We start from the raw sequence: 21,362 nt of genomic DNA, 5'->3' as shown, positions 1-21,362 counted from the left end.
CAGCTTTCTGGCAACTCTGCAGTGAAAAATGGCCTGGAGACCTTTGCAGCTGCTGCTTACGGTACTTTTCTACACACAGGAGAGCCTCACTTCCCAAAACAAACTCCGTCGGACAAACGTTACTTCATATACACACGTTGCCCACATGGCCACCTGTCTTAAAGGGGAAGGCTAGGCCGGTAACAATCATATAAAAGGACAACGGTGAAAGTTTACTTTTCTATCAAGCAGCAAAAAAATTGTAGCACTAACATCGCACGTCCTGCCTTGTGACATCGGACATATGAGTTATTGATAAGTAGTAATCTGTGGATTGTTTTAGTTGAAAAACCCATAAACATAGAATTGAAATAATGAGTTTATCTCTCCTCTCGCCTCTGGATCTGGAAATATTTCTGAGTTGGAAAAAAGCCACCTTGGTGATGCAGCTGATCCTTAACGCGGAGTTCACCATCCATGGTTACTGCTAGGTTTTTAACCTGGTCACCTTGTTTTTGGTTATTTTGACTCCAGGTACTTGTGGACCATCTGTCTCTTGGTTTAAGCACCCACAACCTCAGTTTTATCCCTGTTCAGCTGAAGTAAGTCAGCTGTCATCTGGTCGTTGATCTAGCAGCTGACCGGGGAGTTTATGGGTTGGAAGTGGAAAGTGAGACGAGAAGCTGCGTCATCAACATAATTATAGTAGCTGATGTTATGTTTGGTGATAATGTAGCCAAGGCGAAGCGCATATAGGTTAAATAAAAGAGGACCCAGGATGGAGCCCTGCAGGACCCCACACACAAATTTGTGACTGTTGGAGTCCCCATGTATGACAATAAAATTCCAATTATGTAGGTAAGATTTAAATCACTGGAGAACCGTGATAGACACACCCACCCAGTCTCTTCTCAGGAGCCTTTGATCCACTGTGTCAAATATTTCAATGTATCATTCATAATAATATCGCCATACAACGATCAGAACTGACTGATAAAAAATGTTTAGAGACAAACATTGGTGTCATGTCAGCAGAAGACGTAGCCCCACAGGTACCTCTGCATCATGTACGTATCCACTTGCTTCACTGCAATATCATATAGACCAACTATTACACTAAATGCACAAATGTTATTATATTACCAACCAATATACTTTGTCAGGCATGTATCACAAGTCCATATTTTTCTGTGCTCCGCTGACATTAAACCATCTAATGAAGATTCATTATGCATTTCCCTCTCCATCCACTGCGAATCAATAAACTGAAATGTATGCAAATTGTACAGAACCTGTAGACACTGGATTGCATTGTTGACATCGGTGAGTAACAATTACCATCTCTGTAGAACAAAATCCCAGAAATGCATCCATTGCAATTCACTGTGTATTCTCAAAGGCAATGACAATCAGGCAATATAGGTATAAATATGATTGTCTCTACACAATCACACAACACAGACCCCACAGTCATACAATGATGAAGATGTTGTGTAAGTCGTATAGAAGGTCGTCCACTCGTATGCCCATTAAACCATGTTACACAGTAAAGGCTGTTTGTCACCGAGTCCCCTGTGAATCAGAGCGGTCCTGGGTTACACCCTCAGGCATTTATCAAAGGTTCCTCGTGGATGGCACAGTGTCCTTGGAAGAGAATTCATTCTAAAGGGCACCACACACAATAGAGGTCAACTGTAACCATTCCAGTGCATTCTACAGTTTATTAGAAAGAGTAAACTGAAAACACAAAATATGTGTGTATTGGTTGCTGGGGGGAGAGGGGGCGGGGGGGGGGTGGTGCAGACCACTCTACCTCTGTCTCTCCCCTCCCCTCCATGAACTCAGAACAACGAACAGTGAAGTATGTGACAAGTAAAAGTTACAGAATATTTGTTTCTTAATAGGCATACATACCGTTAATCACAATCATACTAGGCTAAATATAGGCTACCGTCTGGGAAAAAGACGCAGAGATTAGATACTCTACCTAATGATGATTTTGGTACACCAAACGTAGATTTGCGCTCTGGAGTTCGGCTGATAAACTCTGCCATGACACCCTGAATATCAGCTCATCCAAAATGTCTTTGTGGACGTGAAGCAGTGCGATATGTTAAAGTCTACTCTGAGTGATAGTGCTACGGAGCCAGGTTTTCAGGTGGCGAAGAGCTGAGAAAGACCTTTCGGAGCCAGCAGCAGACACTGGTAAACAGAGGCACAAGTGGATCAGCTGTTCCACCTCGGTGAAGTGATCAGCTGTTCCACCCCGGTGAAAAGCCCTCTTGTTACTAAAATTATCCCTCTCTTCATCCCACACTCAAACATGACATACAAAATGTTGGGGAACAGAAACAACAACCAGAGATATTTATAAGCGATCATTTTATTGTCATCGCAGTTTGCTAACAGGGGGTGCTGCCGTACCAACAGGGGGTGCTGCAGCACCTCCAGCACCCCTACTTCCCGCGCCTATGCTCTCGAGGGAAAATGATGCAGGAGATGGCTTTGAAACGTAAATGCCAAGATCAAGGTAATTAGAATGACACACGGATGTATAAAAAAAAAAAAAAAGATAATCTTGGTAGTCTAATTTAAAATCCAGTAATAGCTAGCGGTAGCCTTTAGCTAGCGACGTAAGTACTAGTAACTAGTAGCCTAGGCTAACCTACTTGACAAACTAGACACAAACACTTTGCAAGCCATAATCAACAACTTATCCAGTAACAAGCGGTGCATTAGAACATGGCTTGTAGGATATCTTAATTCACAGCCCGTAATACAAGGCTACATGTACAACTGAAATAAAATTTGCTTCTCATAGGCTAGCTCTTGTCTGCCAAAGACAGTCCACTGACTGAAAACTATGCGAGTTGGTTGGAGCTGCAACGACACACCTTCCAAACACACCCATACACCTGCAGCAGGAATGTAGTAATTTAGAGCCTACCTTTTGTTGAACCCTGGTTAAAATCCATGCCAAACCACCGACGAGAAAGCAAATCCATTAAATCCACCACGAGTTTTTAAAACTTGCTGCCGGCTAGTCAAAACTCCCAGGTTGTTACAGGCTGTCAATTCTATATATGCAATCCTAGAGTATATCGGTTAGTGGGGAAATTAAAGACACACACCCCATTTCCATTCACCTCTAATGCTCAGTATTTTCCGTGGGAGCACCCATGAAATAAATGAAATAAATGCAGTTACAATTTCAAGCATTTTCAAGCATTTTATCCAAAATGTAAGCAAACCTTGAAAACACAACATCAAAATTCAAGCATTTTCAAGGATTTCAAGCACCCGTACGAACCCTGTAGGTAATAATTCTTAATAGCTCAATATAAAAATCCACTTACAAAGCAGAGCATCCACTGTGTAGTATAAACATGAATTGTCCTTTTATTTATTTTTTTCAATTCCAATGAGTTTGGTGCATCCTTAGAAACTCATTTGCATCGTGTAATTTTTCCCTTCACAAGAGGACATCACTGTAAACTACAGTACACTGGACAGTGTCTTCCTGCAGCAGGAAACAAAAAAATGTACCCAATGCGGATATACAATTTGGTTCTAAGTGGTGCAAACCGAATAGTATTTTTTGGAAAGGGAAGTTTGGGGTCCCCTGCTGGAGCTGCTCCCCCCGTGACCCGATACCGGATAAGCGGACGAAGATGGATGGATGGATAGATGGAAAAAAATCTTCTATAACAAACAACTATTTACCAATGCACAAAAGCAGCCTGAAAATATATTACACAATCCACCATCGTTTTTTTTAATACCTGGATCCCAGTCTGCTCCATCTGGTAAGGAATAACTTTTACAAACACCAAACTGACATGAAAGTTGTCACTGCCTATACATTGTTTGATTGGTTTTCCTGTTTGCTGTGGTAACACGGCAAAACCATTTGTAGATATTAAACTTTGAAGCATTGTCACTAAAGTCAGATTTATTCATTTATCAGCAGGCAGCCATACAAGTCTGAGTGCATACCAAAAAACCTTGATGTGCCTGGTAACGCGTCGTCCCAGCCAATCAGCTTTAATACACATCCAAATCAAACCAGTGGGCTGCTGGAAATCGACAGAAGTTTTCGGGTTTTTTTTTATTTATTTTTGTTATATATATTACTGGCAGTTCTAACGGAAAAGGGGACACAAACACCTGTCAGCGTACTACATGACATCCCGGCCTGTTTTGAATTCCAGTCAAGGCAGTGATGGGGCCGGAGCAAAATAGAGCTATATCGCTGTCAGACGCTGTCAACACTTTAATAACTAAGAGCTTGTCTGTTGTTCTTGCACACTGACAGGAATACAGATATTTCCTTTGTCTGTTTTTATTGCCCCCTCTGTCTGCTTTTCTTTCTTTTGCCCCTGCTTTCTCCAGTGCCGCCTTCCACACAGCATTAACATCCTTTTGCCACTTACAGAGCCCTTTGAATCCATCGAATAGATGTTGAGGAGATATGGTGTAATCCAAATTTTATGGCTCCCTCCTCCCTTTGTGTTCTTCTAATTCTCATCTTTTTACTTTGGTCTCAATTTTCTCCTTTAATTACTAACTGCTTACTCTTTTTCTCCCCTTTTCTTCATACCCCTGACATATTTTTCTCTCTCCCCAGCCTATCTCGCCCTCCCTCGCTCTTCCCTGATCGGTAAGGCTGCTCATGTCTCTTTAGTCACCCTAATCTTACAACATCAGCTCTGTAATGCGTCTCATGAGTGGTGGGCATGGCAATCAGAGTTATAAACCCTCACTCTCCTCCAACCCTCGCCTCCCTTAAATCCACATTAATTCTAGCTCCTGAGTGCTGCACAGGGGGGTGGTATATGGATTCAAGGCCAGGACTCACACACTGTTCTGATTCCTAGCATACCTTGACGCTGATAAAGAGAAAGAGGCCATTGGAGCAATTCCTTGAAATTACAATTATGCCTTATAAGTAGATCTGCATCCTCCACACCTCAAAATAAGATGACTTGTTATTTATTATGCTGTGAAAGACAGACTGCACAGGATTTACACATGCAGATAAGAAAAGCTCACAGCCAGTAACAATGTGTTAAAGCTATAGCTGGTGCTCTGCAGGCTGTTAACCACATATACATTGTAATTCCATTATCATATCCTGTGTTTATTAGCATCCACAGCCCTCCATACAGCTCATTCTCCCATGTGACAAAAGGTAAATAAAGCTTTCTGTATGTACGTAGTGTGTGTGTGTGTGTGTGTGTGTGTGTGTGTGTGTGTGTGTGTGTGTGTGTTTCACAGTCTTCCTGTCAAGGAGCTAGTGTCATTTAGAAGACACGTGAATAGGGGGATGAGAAAATGTGTGGGTGCTTCTGTGTGCGGGGATGTTTGTACTGTACATGTGTGTCTGCTGGTGAAAAGGGCAATGCTATGGCTGTATATATTACAGGGTACACAAGCACATATTTGTACTCTAAGTGTGTTTCTGTTTCACCTTCTGTCATTTAGAAAACAATCTATCCTATCTATCCTTTTTTTATGTGTGACCACATTGCTGGTAAATCATTCTGAAGGCATCAAAGTGTGAGAAAAAAATTGAGGGGCAGATTGCAAGGGTGCTAATTCATACTCCACATCTTTGCTGTGACTTTGCTCTGGTGGTTGATGAAATGGCAAATCCTCCACCTGAATCAATGATTATGAAATAAAGTGAACCGGTGCTGGGTGGCAAAGATTGAATATTGAATATTCTCCCCACTTACCTAAACCTGATACTGCAGTGTGGAAGGTTACCAACACAAAGAGAAAAAAAAAAAAACATTGAGATATAAACACATTCACGCTATTATTGTTTCTTGCCTTCCAAACAAAGTCAGTCCTTCATGGAAAAAACATACAGTAGCTGTATCGGTATTTTTTCACAATCCAGTTGAGAGACAAAAGCAAATATCAGCAAGTATTTCACCATTTTGTTACATTTCCCATACTGTAAATATATCATGTTGAGATATTGAATGGAGGGTAGGGTTGGGTACCGGTACCTCAAATTCGGTAAAAATCTACTGACCCGATTGTTTTGTTACTTAATGATGACTCTAAATTACACCTGCTCGAGAGACAGAGGAAGATTTGGCTAGCCGGCTCAACTGCAACCAAAAAAATTATAGCTAAGCGCTGGCTCCCCCCCTCCCCCCACTCGCTTTGCATAAAACAGTGGTTAGCGTATTTTCTAGACATAGTTATGCTTGAGCTCTCTACAGCAAGGATTATCAAAGCCAAATCATCAACTATCAGCCTATGGGAAAGCGCAGCAGCACAAATATCAGACCATACGGACCTCAGCCCCACAAGAATTAGAGGAGAGTGACTAGGCAAGGTGTGATTTATGTTTGTTTTTTGTTTTGGGGGTGGGTTTTTGTTCTTGTTCATTTGGTGTTTCTCTGTTCTGTGCACCATCCAATATTACCTGGCACATATTGTGGAATTTGTTCTATGTGTCTGAATGATAAATGGTATTAATAAAAAATTGATCTAAAAAAACATTTCGGTAAAAATAATTCCAAACCTATTTATCCTATTTACTTAGACTATCTTGTTATTTATTTAGAACATTTTACACTCCACACAAAATACAACACCTCCTTCTCCCCTCCCAAACCCGTCCCTACAACCTATCAAATCAAATAATTATAATTTTTTTTACACTGCACTGAAACTTTTATTCTTGTATTTGTACTTATTCTCTTTTAGCCTGTTTTTATTTTCCATCTCTTTTAAACTGCTTTTTAATGTTTTAAGTAAAGCACTTTGAATTGCCTTGTTGCTGAAATGTGCTATAAAAATAAAGTTGCTTTGCCTTACAATCTTCAGCCTTTCAGTCATCAAAAGGGTAAAGAGAACACTGCCTGTCTGTCTAAGTGGAAGTGTAACCGCACCACGGCCGCTATCGGCTCGCAATTATATTATATTGCAGCAAACGCTGTCTGCATGGAGTTTTGAAGTCTAACCACACTTGCTACCGCTTTACCAGCATTGCGTGTTGCGTGTGTGTGTGTGTGTGTGTGTGTGTGTGTGTGTGTGTGTGTGTATGTGTGTGTTAGGGCTGTTGGAACAAATACTGAAAATCGAACATAATTCGAATAGTAAAAAAATCAATACTATTTGAATGCTGAAATCACTATTCGAATGTGACTTTTTTATAAATAAATCAAGACTAGGCTAATGTTAGAAGTCCCTCTAGTGGACAGAACGTGTAACAACATCAACGTCACATCTAACCATTGATAATAAACAGATTATTAAGTGACGTGAACGTAGATTCAGCAAAGTGAAAGGGGGTTGATGTAATTTTGGCCTGTGTGTGTGTGTGTGTGTGTGTGTCACACAAGTAGGCTTAAACACTCTCTGTAAGGTTTACAGGCCAATCTCAAAACTACGTTCAGACAATGTCCTGTGTGCGGAGGCAGTAGTGACTCTATACAGCCACTGTATATTTTTAATTAAAGAGAGGCTCGTTTGGGCGGAGAGAGACGGAGCTTGAAAGTGGCTGTAACACGCACCAAGTACAATATTAAATGAGCATGAATCCGTGTGGAAGGGTTATTAAATCGAGAGCACAAATTAGTGTTTTTTTTTTTTTTTTTTCCTCCATGACACCCCGGAGACTCCGCAGCTTTTGAAAAACTGAAATGAAATATATTTTTTAAAGTATGGCCCACTTTATCTGCAGTGACACAACAGCCTTGAGAAAAACAGAGGAGGGACACAACGAGGCTGAAAAGAAGAGAAGTGTTACATAACTGTCTCGTCGACATTAATTACCTCTCCGACAACAGAATGTAAGCTTTAAAGTTAAATGAGAGGGATTGGAAGAAGGAGATGATGTAACGATATATGAAAAAAATTTGATAATAGTGAGGTATATAAATGCAGGCTAAATGCATTTCATTATTTTCAGTCATAGTTTCCCCCTCTTATCTGATATTGTTGCTAAGCTTGCTTACAGAGTTGCATGTCTAAAAAAGATCAGGATCTGTGCTATAGAACATTTCTAAGTTGGATGTTGCACATGCAATATGTTGCAATGTATTTGATGTTTTTTTCCCCGTGGGAAACTAAAAATGTTGGTTGATTCTGCTCCATAGAATATTCTATTCTAAATGCATAGGCAGACATACAAACATTGATTCACACATACAGTTCAGAGGATGAAGAGAAGAATGATGATAAGTGTTTCTGTCAAGTACACATTTTTAGCATAGTGAGCAAATGTCATTCTATGAAAACTAGGAGATGTCGTGCTGTCATAGTACATGTGTGAGTGTGTGTGGGCATTGTGTAGGCACGGGCAGGATGACGCACTTTTATGATGTCATCTGTCCTCTGGAACAGATTGGATTTAATTGGTCGGTCGTTTTACAGCAGCATGCCTTTTTTTAACAAGCGCACCTATCAATCACACACACGCACACAGTGGTTCTAGTAAAAACTTAATCATCTCTGCTGCAGAGTGGAATATACTTCACCCGGCACTACACCACACTATGAAGTACACAACATTTTGTGAGTGATTCATATCAAATTGTACGAGGACTCTTAGATCACACATACACCAACATAAATTGCATAGTCTCTCCTCTCTCCATGAACACTCGTGCAGCTATTGGCCCTCTTGTTCTCACAATGTTCGCCGAGGCCTTTACAACATGAATCCTATTGTGACTGTGCAGCGATATATCAACCTTAGCCTTCTAGCCTGGCTGTGTCCCACCCCAGAGCAAACCTTGTGTTCTCCTAGTTTGCAGGCCTTAGTAGCACTGATAACACTCTGGGTCTACGGGCCCCCATTTATCACCTCAAAGTACCAGCTCAGTGGATGCTTTCCTCCACATCAACACCACAGGACTGTAGAGGAAAAGCTCAAAGAGTTTGGGATGCACCGATATAATTTCTTTCCACTGACAAGGAAATTATCATGGGGATCTGTGCCAACTCTTTACCAATTAATAACGCCTCCCGGCCTCCTGAATTTTTGTCACCCTGTCCTCCAGTTTCTGAGGTAGGCAGCCTGTGGTCGCTCTCATCATGTCAGAATAAGTCTTAACTAACACAAGTATTACTTTCCACGATGGCAAAATAAAATGCAAAATATGTGGTGTTACATTTGATAAGACACTCATGTTTGTTCTTGTGTGTTTTTGTGAGATAACAATAAATATTGGTTTTACAACAACCAGGTTAATATAGTGAATGTGAACACCAATTCTGAGCCTCAACCAAATTTCTCTCAGGAAACTAATGTCTTTTCTTGCATTTAAATGTATTCAATGCTTAAGGCGGCAATATGCAACAAGGAACAAAATGATCGCATGACTATGTTGTCTGTCTTTTATCTGTCTCCCCCCCCCAAAGGCGTTATATTTTAGAGACTTGTCCTGGTCAATATAGTGCAGACTGAATGCTCTGATAGAGAGATATACAGAGGACGGAGGGGCTGCGATGAAATCCTGTGTCGGCTACTGACATCCAAACATTAATCCAGCAAACATTCACACACTGTGTGAGATCACAAGCCAGGAAACCAGGGTCCTATGAAACGCTAGCCCACCATAAAACAGCAGAGCAGCGATGCAGCAGCCTCCGCCATGCGACCAAGTAGGCTTCTGGCCCTGGTGACTGGACTTCTTTTCTCTTTATGAGATGGGATATAACATAAACCTGGCTGCTGAGATGGTGGAATACAGATTTTTTTTTTTCTAAAACCACTGTAGTCTCATCACAGGAGGTAATAGAGACAGGATTTAAAAAGGGTAGTAGTGGAAAGTAGAAAGTGCAACTTTAATAACTGTTTAACTTCTCAAACCTTTGAGATACCTTTAAATAGAATCACGGTTGCCGAAATGGCTTAGCTGCAGTGGAAAAAGAACATCACAAACATCCTATAATGCATCCTGAACATTGAGTTATCATATATCAAGTATATGGCAAGACACTTCCACTGGGGTAGTTTGAGCTTCCTGTGGGCAGGTTTTAAGCAGACTTCAGTCTGGACAGTTTTAACTGATCTGACATCCATCACTATTCTTAATTGGTTACTTAAAAAAAAAAAAAAAAACAGCAGTAGCGCCATGTTAATAAACCATTACACCAAGCTTTTCAATAGACTGGGTGAGTTGTAATGTATAGATTTACCAGTCATCCAACAACACACTGCATTGACAATCTTAGTTATGAAAGCCAAGATTTGATAAGCAATACATTTCATGTTCATGTGTATCCTGAATGAAAGGATGTACCGCAAAGAACAAGCTGCACTAATGTGTGTAATGAAATTCGAAGCAGTGGAACCAGCAGGCATCACAAAAGACCGAAAACCTGTTTGTGTAGCATGACAGAACATTTACAGTCATACACAGCTCCTTGAAAGAACGTAATGTAAAACATTACCAACAGTTCCTCTGTAGCTACTTAAATTGAGAAAAGTTAGGCTTTAATCCGGAAAATAAATACAAATTGAATTTGTGTATGCGTGCGTGTGTCTGAATAGCGGTGGTGATGCTGGTGGTAGAGGGTCGTACATAGTCTATAATAATAATAATAATAAGACATTTTATTTATGGGCACCTTTCTTGATACTCAAGGACACCTTACATGAACAAATAGTAAAAGAGAAAACAGATGCACAACAAAGACCACACAGAATTACAAAGCCATGAACAACAGACAAATACTATCAAATCACACTGAGTATGCCAGTTTGAAGATGTACGTTTTTAGACTATCTATGGATCATTTGTCTTGCATACGGCGGGATGCATACTGTATGCCATGAGAGTGTGTGTGTGTGTGTGTGTGTCTCTCTCTGTTGGTTCATATCAAGACAGATTGATTCATGGGCCTCATCCCCCAGATTGGGTTCCCTATCGATCAGGCCGGCTGTGGGCTGCTGCTGACCCAGCCTGGGAACCACAGAGCACTTATTACTAACAGATACACAGCGGCTGCAGCATGCAGGGGTCCGTGGGCCCCGGGGCCTCACAGGAGGCGTGGGGTGACAATGGGGTGTGTTGACACCTATTTCTGCATTTAAACACTGTTGGAAATACATCACAGAGTTAAAATTATGCAGTGATTAATGTAGGGGTGACATCACAAATGAAATGAAGGTGTTGCCAAAATAAAACAATTGAGCAGGAAATTAATGTAAACAATAAAACACTTAAAACTTAATTTTGTCTTATGTTAGTATAGTGGTAAAGGAATATTTTCAACTGTTTCAATCATAGCCAGATTTTTGTTGACATTAATCATACCAAGGTTTGGCTTACTTGACAAATGATACAGATTAAAATGCTACACCTAGAGTAACTGATCTATATCTCAGAGTTTATCTAATGTTTTTTAATCTTTCTTCCATCAACGCAGGTCGTGTATTTTTGTCTAACATGCTGTCTTCCTATCCACTTTTTTGCCTTAAGTGACATAAATAATCTTTTCTTTTCTGTCTGTGCAGTAGAAAGAGCACATAATCTGATTTTTACATTAGCACAGGTCAGGTGAGATCCCTGCTGTGGCAATTTATAATCTGATACCAGATTTAGAGCTTAGGTTATGCAAGATAGAGAAGCAGGACGAGTGTGTTTGTGAAGCAGCTAAACGTGACAGAAGCTCAGTGTCTGGCATAATGATGCATGTACTATCTGCATCACTGCATTATTCTTTAAGTTTACACAAAGAAACACACACACGCACACACGTTATTGACACGAGTATCGGCACTATAATCAGAGTACAGAGTCCAGTGCTTTCTGTACTCAATACTTACAAAGACCTCTGCTTAAATCACTTCAGCCCGGTTTTACCACTGCCAGACTGACAATATTTTACCCTGGTCTTGTATCCTGTTACCTGCATGGGCTGAGATGTATCCCACACACAAAATGGTATAAAAAAAAAAAAAAGTGAAATCAAAATGCTTGCAACCAAGTGTGATGCAGTTAAGTAGAAATGACAACAACAAAATACATAAAACATGCTATCTTATTAGGCAATGTAGCACTGTGTATTTGTGCCGAAACGTCATGGTCCGGGTGTCACAGTTGGGGGGTCACGGTCTGGTGGATGCAGCTGACACGCAGAATATACAACATCAATATTGATGCAATCTGGCAATACATATTTTATCTCTTGATAATTCTTTATTATTTATTCTGTGAAGCACTAAATGTTTGGATACGAGCCCTTTTTGCCTTATTCCATTATTGATGACGCTTTTGACATTAAATGAAGATTGAGATGTCACTGCCGATGATGACTTACAGACACAGTGTGTGTGATTCATGATTGCCAATGTCAGTGCTTCAGGGTATGTAGCTACAGCTTTGGTAATTGTCAGCTGTGTAATTGTCAAACATGATAACCACCATGACAAATATTTAGTGAACATGCAATTATTTTCTTTGACTATGTCAAAGATGTCTAAATGATGTCTAAAGAGTAGTGAAGCAGACATAAGTATGTGCATACAACTAACTAAGGACATGCCAATCGTGGCGAACCGTCGCGGTGAAAATCAGGGTTGTGTCTGTGCACATCTTCACAATGGCTAAGATAAAAATGTATTTAAATACTGTATACCATACATATTTATAAAAACCAAACCATCCTCATCTATAATCAGTTAACAGCGCAACAGTTTTTGCTTCTTGCATTGGCATGCTTAAAGTGTTACAGGAAGTGTTGTAAATATTTACCAGTCCCTTAAATAAGCCTCGGAGGTTTCCGCACATTTCATTAATATTAACTTTACAGCTTTGAATCTACTGCAGCTTTTCTTTGGAAAAAAAAGGCTCATGACCTACAATTACCTAACGCGCTAAAAGCTTAACATGCATCAGCCCGAGCTTTATATCAACAGTCAAAAGGATTTTTAATACTGTCTTCCTGTATATAAGGTAATAATATATCTTGTGAGTGAGGTAAATTAATTTACCTCTAATGTATTTCCATTTCACTTATCATGCTTGAGTCACAATATTATCACAAGACTCATACCACATGTATATGAAGCTAAACAATAAATGGTCTGTCTCAGACACACATGTCTCTCCACACAGTGCTGCTGTGTGGAGTTGACAGGTATGTGCACACAGTCGATTAGCCACTGCAGGAGTGGACGGTTTGCTGCTGACTCTGCCATCGCCTCCTCAGACCCACAGTCGTGACCCTGAGGCAACGCAGGCAAGTGCCTGTCTATATGTGTTTGGGTGAAAAGGAAAACAAGATTGAGTTTTAGACAGTCAAGAGTTACAGTGAGGACATGTACGCCGAGTGAAGCGAAGGAGCACTTCGGGATTTTACAGTTAAAGTTACATTTAGGATTAGCTTCATGTCCGAATATTATTACTTATTTTTTTCCAGAAAATAAACGGTCTGTGTCTATGCTCTCTTTTTATTGAGAGAATGGATACCATAAAATGTGTAGTTCCACTTTTAATCCCATCAAAGTTTTTTGCTTTACTGCTTCTAGCAACTGATTTTAGGATATTTCATCTGAAAAATATCCTCTCACACACGAGGTGCTTAGAGCTGCAAAGATTAATCGATTAGTTGTCAACTATTAAATTAATCACCAACTATTTTGATAATCGATCAATCGGTTTCAGTCATTTTTTTATGAAAAAAAGTAAATAATTCTCCGATTCCAGATTGTTAAATGTGAATATTTTCTAGTTTCTTCTCTCCTCTGTGACAGCAAAGTGAATATATATTTTTAGTTGTGGACAAAACAAGACATCTGAGGACGTCGTCTTGGGCTTTGGAAAACACAGATCGACATTTTTCAACATTTCCTGACATTATATATAATGTATATGTCTATAACTAATCGATTAATCGAGAAAATAATTGACAGATTAATCGACAATTAACATGATATGTTTGTTATTCTGTGTGGCTCTGGATCAGCAACAGCAGCGGGTTTAGTCGGAATAAGCAGAAGAAGAGCTGTGTAGTTAGCATCTGCTGTAAGAAGCCACCGTATAGCAACCATCAAAGAACTCAAAAAGAACTAACCCTCACCACCATCAACAGGAAATCAACAGGCACAAGTGCAGAGTGGACACTGGCAGAAATCAGGCCACAGAAAATAAAGTGTCTTTCAATAAAAGAGTATGCAAATCTGTCCTCATGTGGCAATGCTTCTTATCTCCTGTTTGCAGTGTGCTTTCACAGCATCATATACATCAAAAAGCAAAAGGAATTATTGTAATCAAATTAAAGGTGCAGTAGGTAAGACTTAAAAAACTAACTTTCTGTCATATTTGCTGAAACTGACCCTATGTTCCAGTAGAACTACATGGAACAAGTAATTAAAAATAAAACATCCAGCTCCTCTGGCACCACCTACAGCCTGTAGTGCAATTTTTAAAAATACACAGCTCCCTTTTCAGATGCACTAATCAGGGCCGGGGGGGGGGGGGGGGGTCTGACTGCCTGTCAATCACTGCTCATGCACACGCATTCATTCTCCATTGTGGGGGGAGGGGCTTAGGAGACCGTTTTGGGCTTTAGCAGAAAGGGGGGAGGGACTGAGAAGTTGTCGATGTCCTGGATCTTCGCAATCCTACCTACAGCACCTTTAAAGATTCCTTAATCAGGTACCTTTCTAACTAGCCTGCCTAACTAGTTTCAAATGAGCAGAGAAGACTGTGGGCCATATCCAGCTGAGCAACTGATTAAATCAGTTTATCATACAGATAATAACCATTAGGTTTAGCAGAAAGGGGGGAGGGACTGAGAGGTTGTCGATGTTGTTCCTGGATCTTCGCAATCCTATCTACAGCACCTTTAAGGAATGAATTTAATCAATTTTAAAGTCATAACAGCGAGAGTGTACAGATGTGTATGTGTGTGATGGTGTGTGTTGATGTATGCGATAGGCCCTGGGCAGTACCCAGCACCAGCTGTTGGTGATAAGCTGTGGCTGTTAATGAACGCTCCCTCTAAGCTGTGGAGCTACAGGGCAACGAGGCCCATCTACAACAGTGGCCTGGCCCTACACTTAGCAAACACCCATGCTGCTCCCATAATATAACCACATTACTCTGCCCTTTTTTCTCACATGCCAGCTCTTTCGCTACCCCCTCATGGAGTCAAATCAACCTAATAGATCTGCAATGAGCCTGCCGACCATTGTAATGAAGCTCAGCCTTGGGCTCCACACAAATGCCAAAGGACATTGAATGAATGATGCCAAAGAGGAAATATGAACAGAGATAGAATGGTTTTATGTAACTTAAAACATGAGGGGGATTAGCTGCAAGGTTAGGTCAAGATGGAAGGCACACATTAAAAAAAAACAACTCTTACACACCAAGGTCACCTCCTCGACATGCTTTGTTCTCCCTGAACCTTTCATCTCTGTATACTGTGAACTTTTTCTCAGGAGATGCAACTTCTCACATTGTACAGTATGTCAGACCCTATTGCAAGTTGAAAAAACGCAACCTTTGTCATAAAATGTATAGTCTATATCAACAACGCTTAATTTCCGGGATTGTTCAGGTGCTGCCGGATATCCCACCGGACGTCCCTCTTTTTTTCAGCCAGATGTCTCTCACCTTCCTCTTTCTTTGTGTTGTAATTCTAAACTCCGGTGGATTTCTGAGGACTAGGGTTAACTGCTCCTCAGATCTCTGCAGGGTAAATCGAGACAGCTAGCTAGACTATCTGTCCAATCTGAGTTTTCTGTTGCACGACTAAAACTACTTTTGAACATACACGTTCCACCAAAACAAGTTCCTTCCTGAGGCTATTTTGCAGAGGCACCGTGGCTCTGTTTGGCGATTAGCGCCGCCCAAGACGATTGTGACTGGTTTAAAGAAATGCCAATAAACCAGAGCACGTTTTACTCCCATCCTGGAATGCTGTGTGGACTAGCCAGACCTTCCTTAGCAGCATTGTGGAGCAAGGTCTGGCAATGCAAGACTATAAAATGTACTTCTTTACTTTAGCAAAGCTTGCATTACTTTACCATTCTATTGTAAGTGTCAATTTTTTTCAAGAACTCACAATAAAATTCTAGCTAATTAGTAAATACAGCAGTAAGTCTCCTCTGTACTGTGAGATGGAAAGATTAAGTCGTGTTTTTTTGAGTGAAGGAAACCAAACCTGAACGTTGGTGGTCTGTGCAACTTTTCTTTGATTTGAGGATTAGAGCTATGGACGGTTCATCGCTGTCTCAACAATTACTCTGAGGCTAATGGAAGCGGACATCGTTAATCTTCACATGCTGGTACCAACGTCGATCTAGCAGTGCTCTCCATCTCTTATTCCTAGAGTGTAGTCTCACACCGCTCAACTGAATACACTAAGCTCAATGATCACACACTATAGGCACGCCATCATTTATATCAATCCAACGCAATTTCTCAGCAGTCAAGATATTACAGTTTAATTTATTCGTTTGCGACAAGACAAGGATAAAATAACAGCAGTAGGTTTGAGTGATTGCCATGTCAGGAATTTCTGCAGCCTCCAAAAAAGAAAAAGGCAGAAAGTCAGCAGAGCAGTAACAGAGTTACTGTCAGCAACAATAACATTTTACAAGTCAGGAGTTATAGTCATTAGCGTTAATTATGTTATTTCTAAGCCACACCACAGTCACATTAAATATCGAGCTAGACCTTTATGGTTTTATATACTGGGAGAAACAAACATGCAATTCCGTCTCCACCTGTTTTCAGATGTAAAAAATCTAGATGTCAATGACCTTAAGACCTATCATCCGAACCAGCTCCTGAGAGAACGAAATGGTTACAATAACAGCAAAGACTGCGTGTATTACATCCCTGATCCACATTCTCTATACCGACAACAGAAACTTAAAATACAAATACATCGAGATCAAACAGCAGCATCCTTGTCATTAACAGTCTCTCAGGATACTCGTGGGTGGGGAACAAGCAAGACAAGCTGTCCAATGACAGTCCTAAAGAATGCATATACTACAGGAAGATTATTTTGATAATGGAAAGAGATATTTTAGCCTGATAAAAGTAGTAGGGAACCCAATAAGTATTACTTACCATTATCTGTCTATCATTTTCCAATCCATTTTTCACGTATCCTTCCACATTTATTGGTCTAGTTTTCCTCTATTTAAGCCACTATTGTGTTAAAACACAGTACACAGAACACAGTAGAGCATAAAATGGCATACAGTAACTGGGGCCTCAAATGAAGCAAATGAGTGGCCGTTTAATTGTAGCTGTGGAGTTAACCTGGTTCCCTGTGGTAGGGAATAAGAGATGGACGCCTTGAGTAGTAATTATCTCAGGTAGCAATCTCATTACCACCCTCCTCTAGTATTTAAATGTGGCCATGGGCTCAGGAGTTATATTGTGAATCGGCCATTTTGTTGTGATCCTTTGAGGCCATGCAGTTTATCACCAGGCAGGGAAAATCACTTAAGTACCGGTTGCGTTTCCAGGGAAAACAGAGTGTTTTTTATTGTCTTGGTTTTCACGTTAGTGGCTGATATTTAAGATTTGTTCAATTAAGTAGCCAGGTCGCTGCTATCAAATGGAACATTGCCTCAGTGCAGCACTTTAATGATCAAGGTGATGAAAGAAATTCATAAATTAGGACAGTTATGAACTGTTTCAATGTTCACAGTGGGGCTGATCCTTCATTTCTGTGTCAGCCCAGAATCAAGCAACTTTACATAATGCTAGAATTTGGGAGTTGTATGAAAAGAACTAAGACTGAATTTAAAAACAAAATAGCTCCAGGTTTTGACACATTTTGTGAGGGTTTGTCTGACTATTGAACATTTTAGATGGGCAGTGTAGAGAAAAACAATGTGTTCTACTAAGTGCCTCCCTACACCCAACACAGAGCATGAATCCATCATTTCCTCATCCTAATTGTAGATGTGTGGTTCACTGAGCATCCTTAGTACATGTGTGGCGAGTGTGCCAATCCCATTGCCTGAAGAGGCTTCTGTTGGCTCTGACTAGCCTGAGGTTGGCATTCAAGGGAGGGAGAGAGAAAAAAGGCAAAGAGTGATGCTAATCATCTGAGCTGAGGAGAACAAGGCTTGAAAGAGACAGAGAGATGTGCACAGAAAGATGTCTCTGTCTCTGCCAATGCCATTTTTGGAGTCAGAATGAGACAGACAGAGAGATGTGCACAGAAAAATGTCTCTGTCTCTGCCAATGCCATTTTTGGAGTCAGAATGAAATTCAGCAGAGGATGAGGATCTTTCTTTATAGTGTGCCTGTCTGCTTTTACATTTAGGAACAACAATTACCTCTGCCACTACCTGCCTCATAAGCCTGGCAATGAATAGAAAAACAGCAATATTTGACCTCCAGCAATGATATATTTTGCAACACTGATTGTGAAGTTCTTTGAGTGGTGTGGAGCTGGATATGACATTCGTTCCAATGTGGATTTGGACAGCATTTATTAAATTCTGACAAAAACGCAGAGGGATGATGTGAGTGTGATTTAGTTATATTTTACACAGCCGTTTCAATTTTGAAGAACCTTAGGTAAAAGATGCATCTCACCACTGCATTACGTTGAGACCAATAAAACTGATTGGATAAAGATAGTGCTGCAAGATTAGGTTGTTATTAACTGCCTCACTGCAAAATGTGACGTTTGCACAGTCAATAAAATAATAATTTATATAAATTTATAGACATTTTCATTGAAAGAAAAAAAAAACAAAGAAAACTAATAAATATACCATTAACCATTGTTGCCTTACTTCTACTTTTGGACTGCAGTGCTGCTGTTCTGCTCAATAACCAATATATGCTCCAGTGTATGCAGAACAAAAAATAACATGACAATTGAATAAAGTATGAGCTGTGCAGAAAATGTATGATGACAGGCTTGTAGCATCTTTTTTGGTGGAACCTAAAATGTCTACAAAATATGCACGCACATGCATGCCAGAACTATGTTGAATTTGCAGGCTGACACAAAAACGGCATATATCTCAAAAGCAAAACTGAATTATCTCATATTTCTTTGCCCAGTGGTCTTAATGAAGATTAAACTCAATTTGCACTGGTCCCCTAGATCAAATTTTAATTAGTTTCTTTTATTTTTTTATTCCTCCTTCGCTCCCAATCTTGATTATTTCAGGGTGGTAAGAAATGGGAGCAGTATTTGATTATTTGCCACCATTCTGCACTGCACACCGGAGGTGAACATTTCCCTAACCAAACCTCCGGTCCCCACCCGGTTTCCAAACTTCCGCATACAGACAAAATGCCACATCAGTATTCAGACAACATCAGACCTCTGGGCCAAACACTCACCGGACAAAGCTAGACAAGCAGACACACACACAAAACTATTTATGTATAAGATTCAGGAGACATGCTTGAATTATCACAGCACAGTACTCGCAGGGGAAAATATTCACCTTGGGATTGGTTAAAAAAAATGTTTTATCATGAATGCAGGTTTAGCTTATTGTATCATCCACATTCTGCTGTGCTGATTACTACTGCATGTTCATAATGCATAGTAGGTACTGCAGCGAGACCAAGCTAATTATTAGGAGGCGAGCGATAACACTGACACATCATTAAAGCAAGAGTTGGCTGCTGCAAAGTGCTGTGAGCTAGAGTTTTAAACTCTACCCATCTCATTTTCTCACTTGGTTTGTGTGAGGTGTTGATATGTCCCATTAGTCTGTCCATCTCTGATCCAATCCCACTATCCCAATCCTATCCCTCGCCCATGTCTTCCAACCCCCACTGATTCCAAATGATATGCTGATAGAAAGCTAGCGTACTGTGACATGTCAGCATATTTATAGATAAAGCATTTGTCCCCTTTTTAATAAATGCCTTAATGGTCCAGAGCATTTTAGGCCTAGTACACAACAAGGAAGATGAAATGGAATTTGCCCATAACATTGCATCTCCCTCTCCTAAGTTACTGAAATGGGAAGGTCATTTTGAATTTTAGTGAAATGTGGAATAGCAAGCTAAAAGATAAGTGAGCTGTTAATAGCAGTGAGGCTATGCATTGTACGTCTGAATTGTTAGAAAAAGTCCCACTTAAACAGGGAAAGCACTCAACCACACAGATTTAAAGTCTGATGCTGCGTTAAAATCCATCTGAGGCAGTTGAACAAATAATGTGTGAACGAAAACTGTAAAACCCCATGCACATAGCAAGTCTTCTACTGAAGTCCATACCTCTAAATCTGAATCACTGCATCTGAGCCACATCATGAGTCACTTTCACAAGCTTCATGAATTTGAAAATGACAGAGGAACAACTCATTGAATCCTGGATCCTCATAAGGCAGTCGGTGCAGCATAACAATAGTACAGTACAACAGAATTGTGCCTGGGCCCCCAAACTGGCTATTAATTTGCAGAAACCTTTACAATTTGCATTTACATTGGAAAGTAATGCAGTTTATTAGACTCACAAAGTAGGGATTAAGGGTTTTGTCTTTCCACAGTAAACATTTGGAAATCCCCTCTTCAGTATACAGTATTAACAAATGAAACCCAATGTAGTAGGCAATATCAAATAGCTGCAATGCATAAAGAATCAGAGAGAGAGAGAGAGAGAGAGAGAGAGAGAGAGGGGGAGAGAGAGAGAGAGAGAGAGAGAAGGAGAGAGGGGGGGGAAGGCAGAGAGAGAACAAGTTCTGGAGTGATTTCTAATCAACAGTTAGCAGTTCTTCATTGCTCATTTTGTACACCAACTGAAATTAAGTTAATTGGTGGTTTGTTTGTGTTTCCGTTAATGTGCACACATGCCTAACTGCACTGTATAATAAAGATGGGTCGTAACTTTCAGTCGCTACGGCAGTGAAGCGATATAAAACAACATGGATAAGTGGCGGAAATTATAAAAATAAGTTGACTTACCGACTTGAGATGAGTCACCTGTAGAGGATGAAAAAGAAGAGAGAAAAAGAAACGATGGATCAGTTCAAAGAGCAAAGCACATGTTCACCAAAAGAAACAGGAGTTATGACAAAATAGATATAATAGCACTGGGGGACAAAAGAAAAGTCAGACTGCAATTAGCAATAGATTTCTACCAGAGTGCTATTCCACACATAAGCCTCAACAGAGCTACTAATTTAGATAGAGAGGAAAACAACTACCATGGATGTTGATTTACATTTTATTTATAAAACATGTCTAAAAAGGTCAAAAGAGGATTTCTCATGCAACAGCTCACTTCTTGACATTCACTTTCCTCCTCTCTGCAAATAACTCCTCCTAGGACTCAAACTCATTAATAAAGACTGTGTTGTCAGGTTCTTTAAAAAATGTATTCTCCCTAGCTGCATTTACCAAGTGTTCGTGACTTTTAAAACACCAGATTATCCAATTAAGATTTGAACAAAAGCA

At 40.2% G+C, this 21,362-nt stretch overlaps 1 protein-coding gene and 1 long non-coding RNA gene across 2 annotated transcripts in view; both read right to left on the bottom strand.

Moving 5' to 3' along the window:
* LOC116036048 (neurexin-2-like) overlaps nt 1-21,362 on the bottom strand; it is a 446,903-nt gene that overhangs the window by 173,127 nt on the left and 252,414 nt on the right. The window contains exon 5 of the mRNA XM_035993813.1: nt 20,871-20,888. Within this exon, the coding sequence (XP_035849706.1) occupies nt 20,871-20,888 (18 nt within the window). The remainder of the gene's footprint in view (nt 1-20,870; nt 20,889-21,362) is intronic.
* On the bottom strand, nt 3,226-10,611 carry LOC116036076. Its single transcript, XR_004101525.1, has 3 exons — nt 10,601-10,611; nt 5,724-5,729; nt 3,226-3,290 (listed from the first exon to the last, which is right to left on the bottom strand). It is a non-coding gene; the product is annotated as an uncharacterized LOC116036076 (long non-coding RNA).

The sequence above is a fragment of the Sander lucioperca genome, chromosome 17 (genome assembly GCF_008315115.2).
Source record: "Sander lucioperca isolate FBNREF2018 chromosome 17, SLUC_FBN_1.2, whole genome shotgun sequence".
Lineage (NCBI taxonomy): Eukaryota > Metazoa > Chordata > Actinopteri > Perciformes > Percidae > Sander > Sander lucioperca.
The sequence above is the reverse complement of the archived record's forward strand: the minus strand, read 5'-3'. Positions and strand labels throughout refer to the sequence as shown.